Source organism: Nilaparvata lugens, chromosome X (genome assembly GCF_014356525.2).
Source record: "Nilaparvata lugens isolate BPH chromosome X, ASM1435652v1, whole genome shotgun sequence".
Taxonomy (NCBI): domain Eukaryota; kingdom Metazoa; phylum Arthropoda; class Insecta; order Hemiptera; family Delphacidae; genus Nilaparvata; species Nilaparvata lugens.
The window spans coordinates 77,540,024-77,546,161 of NC_052518.1; the positions used below are offsets into that span (position 1 = coordinate 77,540,024).

At 43.0% G+C, this 6,138-nt stretch overlaps 1 protein-coding gene across 1 annotated transcript; it reads left to right on the forward strand.

Annotated features, from left to right (window-relative positions):
* Positions 1–4,720: 4,720 nt before the first annotated feature.
* On the forward strand, positions 4,721–5,926 carry LOC111053843. Its single transcript, XM_039442062.1, has one exon. It carries the CDS (start codon positions 4,721–4,723, stop codon positions 5,924–5,926), a length of 1,206 nt encoding a protein of 401 aa, XP_039297996.1.
* Positions 5,927–6,138: the final 212 nt, after the last annotated feature.

Consider the following 6,138-nt stretch of genomic DNA (forward strand, 5'->3'; position numbering starts at 1 on the left):
GATGAAACAGGTTGTGCAACAGAAAAACCAGTTTAGAGTTATCGATTTTGACAAAGTGATTAGGGGGTGTGGCTTGGTGGAAATGGATACAAAGAAAAAGCGTCATGGACCATTGTTCCCCAATCATATGAGATGTATTATATGTGGACCTTCTGGTTGCGGCAAAACCAACCTACTATTCAATATGCTTTTTGATGAGAAAGGAATTCAATTTTCAAACATCTACCTTTTTTCAAAGACTACATTCCAGTCCAAGTATGAGCTGCTCCGTACAATCATGCAAGGACTTGCAGGAAATGGAATAAACTATGTCGAGTGTGATACAAGTGAAGAAATACCCGACCCGCATGAGCTGCCACCCAACTCAATAATTATTTTCGACGATGTGATTTGTGAGCAGCAGGATACCATCAGGAAGTACTTTAGTGCAGGCCGACACAGTGACGTTGATGTGTTTTATCTAGCACAGACCTATAGCCGCATTCCAAAACAGCTGATTCGTGACAATGCAAACTTTCTTGTCATGTTTCAACAGGATGAGCTAAACATGAAACACTTGTACCGAGATCATGTCGGCGCTGACATGACCTTTGATCAGTTTAAGGATATGTGTAACAAGGTTTGGTCAGTTGGGGGTGCACACTCATTCCTAGTGATTGATCGGACATTGGACAGAAATGGAGGGCGCTACAGGAATGGGCTTGATACGTATTTAGTTGATGCATAGTGTCAGTTGAGCTTCAGTATATGTTGGTACGTTGAGCAAGATGGATGTCTCCAGCAATAGACACCGTCAAAAGACTGTAGAAGAGATTGCACCAACCATCAAGGCAATTGCAAAGTTGCGACGTAACATCAAAAGGAAACACAAGGAACTGACTCTTGGAAGGCAAGTGGCAGAGGAGCAGCATGCAAAACACTTTAAACCACTAACTGAACCACTTGACAATATAGTTGAAGTTCTCAATCAGCATTTGGCAACACCACCACCACCACCACCACCACAGCCAGCAGCAGCAGCAGCACAACCACTACATGAACAATCTCCAGAGCCACGCCCACATCGCAGACGTTTTGCAGTTCCTGTAGGTCATCATGCACCACATACACCGCCACCACACCATTGCTGTCCCGACCCCTGAAACAAGCGGTAAGACGTCTGCCAAAAATTGGTGAGGAGACTCCTTTGACCTTTGAAGGGATTGGAGAAGCTTCGCAGTTAAGCCCAGTTCCAAGTACCTCGAGTACTGCACGCAAATTGTGGCCATCTGCAAGTGCCAATGATTATGAAAGTGATGTGATGGATGTGGATGAGGAGGAGGAGGAGGAGGGTGCTACTGCTCAGGAAGCATTACTAACCAGCAGCCAAAAGAGGATTCGACAAGCAATGACCGAGGTTGGATTGACTGGAACACCAGTGGGGCGTTATCTCCATAGAGCTATGAGTGGTGATAGCAGCTCTGACAAAACATATGGACCAGAAGTTGTTGGTAATGACTACTATTTGGGTAACAAACTGTTAACCTTTGGAAGTGATGGAAGAAAGATTGTTCTGACTGACCCTAACAATCCTTCAAACGTGACTAGATTTGATGCAACACGTGGACTTTGTGAACTCATTTTCAAAAAGAAACCCATTACTCCATTGGCTAGTGATGAGGTGGCATACACTCGGATATTACACATTACAAACTTGTATAAGGAAAATCATGATCCGGATGGTAAGAGTAAAAACTCGAATGATACAAAGTATAGAACAGTGATCCATAAACTGCTCAATAATGCTAAACCCAAATATAGCAAGGTCAGTGGCAGAGGACTTGTGGCGCCATTCAATATGGTGGCAAACAACCGTACCAAGATTGAGTACGTCTACTACAATGATCCCAATGAACTTGTGGACAGGCTGAAACTATTGGATCAGTCCAAGGCAGTTGGCAACACTGGACATGAGAATGAAATCAATTCAATTTTAGAAGAGTTGGTAGAAGGTGGCTACATAGTTGCTAATCCTGCATACTAGTTTCACTATATAAGAGACATTGCTTTGCTTATGTATAGCAGTCAAGTCATGGATTCCATAGGAAACATTAATGCTCGCTACAGGCGTTTGACCAATTTGGGAAATCCACGTGCTGACAGGGATGCTGTCAACTTTTCAACATGTAGAGAACTGATTTCAATGTGGCTGCCAAAGACAAGGGACAATACCACATCACAGGTATTTACAAGTCTCAATGATTCAATACTTACTGATATGATGGATCCAATTAAGCCTACTGATGGAGTGAACAATCGATATCTTGAGAAGAGGCTGATTGAGTTTGCTGGTAAAATGTTTTCATTGTATTTAGACATTGTGTTAGATCCAAAAAATACTAAAACTATGAAGGGATTGTCACCCAATGAAATGAAGAAACGTTTCATAGATCTTATGGGATTACCGGAACCCCCTCCTACAACACCACCCGCACAAACATTGTCCACACCAAAAAAAGTATAAAACCAGCTGCTAAAACCGTTAAGAAACATTAGATGGCTGGATGTAAGAGAGAGAGGAAGTACCGGGGAAGAGGGGTACTGTCATCAATTGCAAAAGTTGCAGGTTCAATAGTTAAAAAGAGTGCTGGAAAATTGGTGAACAAGGCAATTGACATTCTACCTGTTGAACTTCACATCCCTGGTTACCAGTACTGTGGACCTGGTACAAAGCTAGAGAAGCGGTTGGCACGAGGCGATCCCGGTATAAATAGTCTTGATCGAGCCTGTAAGGAGCACGACATTGCTTACTCGAGGAGCAGTGATACATCGAGCAGAGCAGTAGCAGACAACATTTTGGCAGATCAAGCTTGGAGTGTGGTAAAATCTGCAGACGCAGGAGTACTTGAGAAGGCTGCAGCACTAGCAGTGACCAACATCATGAAGGCTAAAGCAAAGTTTGGTGGAGGAGTACACCGCAGACGTAAGACAACAAAGACTCGTAGTCAAAAACGAGTAAAGAGATGTTCTGGTAAAAAAGGTAAAGGACTCTACCTGAGACAACAGCGCAGGACACAGGGAAATGGGGCACGTCGCCGTCAATGTGGCGGCAAGAGAAGACGCTAGTTGCCCTACCTGATCGAGCCCTTACCGATGCTGATCTCTACAAGTATGCATGTCGACTGAAGCTAAAGCACTTTCGAGGAGTGTTTATGCGGGATGCTCTACCATTGAATGGACCCTGGAGGAGAGAATGCGGCATTATCAACCTGGACACCAGCACTGGAGCTGGCACACATTGGGTGTGCTATGTGAAGAAGGATGATGTGTCTCACTACTTTGATGGATTTGGCAACCTGAGACCGCCACAGGAGTTTATCAACTATATGCACAAAGGACTGGAGCCAGCATCGAGGATTGAGTACAACTATGATCAGAAGCAGGAAGATCTTTACTCACACATCTGTGGGCATTTGTGTTTACAATTTTTGATTGATGAAAATAAATAAATGATTCACTATCTCTCTTGTACATTATTTCCATCCCTATAAATAATGAGTGTAGGCTGATTGCTACTCATTGTGCAACTGTATGTTGAGCAGGCAACAACAATGATGCTGTGTTTTGGAGGTAGGACATCAATACTAAAGAGTGACTTTTATCCACCACTTGATGTGAGCAGTGGTGAATGGGAAATTGGTCTGATTAGCTTTACAAGTTGCAACTCAATACCTAATATTGAGGAAGGTTTCAATAATGTACTACATTTTTATGCAAGTAATAGAATTTCTAAGAAGGGTGTCACTAGTGCAGAGATAACACATGATGAGCTACGAGGTATGGCTAAAGCAAGATTTGAAGAGTATTGGAGCGAGGTGCTTAAACATCAGAAGCATAAACCTGGCAAGTCTGATGATGATGATAAGGATGGTACAGTATTGCCTAAAAGGACTAAAAGGGGAATGCCAGCTACTACTGTTGACAAGGAGGATTTGGTTCTGCATCAGGTATCATTACCAACAGGTAGCTTTGAATTTTCTACAATTACTGACTTGCTTGCACAAAGGCTGTCGGAAAATGATGTTGATTTCCAGGTGACTGTAGATCCATCAACCTTAAAGTGTATAGTTTTGAGCAGTGCTAAGCTGGATTTACGACCACAAGATTCAATAGGGAAACTGTTGGGTTTCACCAATACCCAGTTCATAGAGCCCAACACATCTACTAGAAGTGATAATACTGTACAAATCAGTCGGCCTAATGTGATACGCATCACCTGCAACATTGTGACTGGATCTTACTCTAATGGAATTACAGATCACGTGATCTATGAGTTTTACCCAAACGTTGATCCAGGGTATAAAATGGTGGTGACTGTGCAGAATGTAATCTATTTACCTATAGACATCAAGCAGATTGGTAGCATTACACTGCAAGTAGTCGACGAGTACGGTCGTCTCATAAATAATAGAGGCGAGGAAATAAATATTGCTTTACATTTGAGACAACGCAAGTGAAATGGTGCTGTTATTTGAAAAGTGGAATCAAGGATTGGATATGGAGGCTGCAGTCCATCCTCCTCCTTCTTCTTCTCTCCATCATCATCATCATCATCCTTTGCCTATAAAAGAAGATAAAAGGAAAGAAAGATTCATTCAGCATTCAACCTTGACAAGGTTAACATCTAGGAGCATCAAGTATTTGCAAGAACGAGGCTGTCAGATACGAGTAGAATAGGAAAATGGGAGTTTTGGATGTGACACAGAATGGACCGTCATCGGACAACAGTATCATTGGGTTTGAGTACCATTCTCATGCACCCTATACTGTAAGCTATAATGCCAACGATGAGATACGGATTCCAATTCAACAGCAAGATGTTTACACACTGCCATCGGACAGCTATCTACATTTGGAGTATACTGTGACTGGAGCTGCCAACGCTGCTGTGGCTGGAACTCCATGCGTCTCTGGATTCTTCAGCAATGTGTTTTCAGAGATACGCTATGAAATCAATGGTGTGGAGGTGGATGGTATACGTAATCCTGGAGTTACCAGCCTAATGAAGAATGCTGTTACATTTGAACGCGATGAGTGGACCAAGATGGAAGGAGCTGGCTACAAGTTTAGTTCAACCACTGGATTCGCCGATTTTGCCGCCAATGGAGCTGACACTACAATCATGGATGTGCCTTTGAGATATCTGCTGGGCTTTGCCGAAGACTATAGACAGATTTTACTCAATGTGAAACAAGAGCTGGTGTTGAGGGTCAGCCCCAACTTTCACGACTGTGTGAATGTTGCTGCTACCAATGTAGCAATCACAAAGCTTTTGTGGAGAATGCCTTATGTGGAAGTGGCAGATGATGTGAAACTGCGTCTGCTACAGATTGTACAGAACGACACACCCATCAGTATACCATTTCAACATTGGGAGTTGTATACCTATCCAACGTTACCGCAGACAAGAAAGCATACATGGACTGTCAAGTCGACATCACAGCTTGAAAAGCCACGATACATTGTGGTTGGGCTACAGACTGCAAGACGAGGTGTGGCAGCAGCCAACAGTTCTCGCTTTGACAAGTGTAATATGAAGGATGTTCGAGTGTTTTTAAACAACAGATACTACCCATATGAGAGCATTGATGGTGATGATAATCGCATCTACAACATGTATGCAGCTTTCAATGGAGTCTACAACCATGGTAATGCTCGTGCAAGCAACCCTCTGTTTGAAAAGAATGCCATTGGTGATGGAAAAATAATGCTGTTTGCTTTTGATTGCTCCCGCCAAAATGAGTCACTCAAAACTGGAAGTATCGATGTGAGGATTGAGTTTGAAGCATCTGAAAACATTCCAGGTAATACAACTGCCTACTGTATGATGATTCATGAGATGACTAAAGAGTATCGGCCAATGTCAGGCCTTGTACTATCAGTATAAAAAGATATATAGTCAGTGTACAGCAATAAATTGCTCAGTTGAGCTCGAGACAATGAATGAGCCAGTCATGACAGGATACAAAGGACTCGTTATGGAGGAGGGGGAGCTGTCTTCGCATGAGGAGGAGGAGGATGTGGTGGGTTGTGTTACTGGTGGGCGACCACTGATGAAAGATGTCTCTACAAGTACAACTGGACTCAATGATGACGACT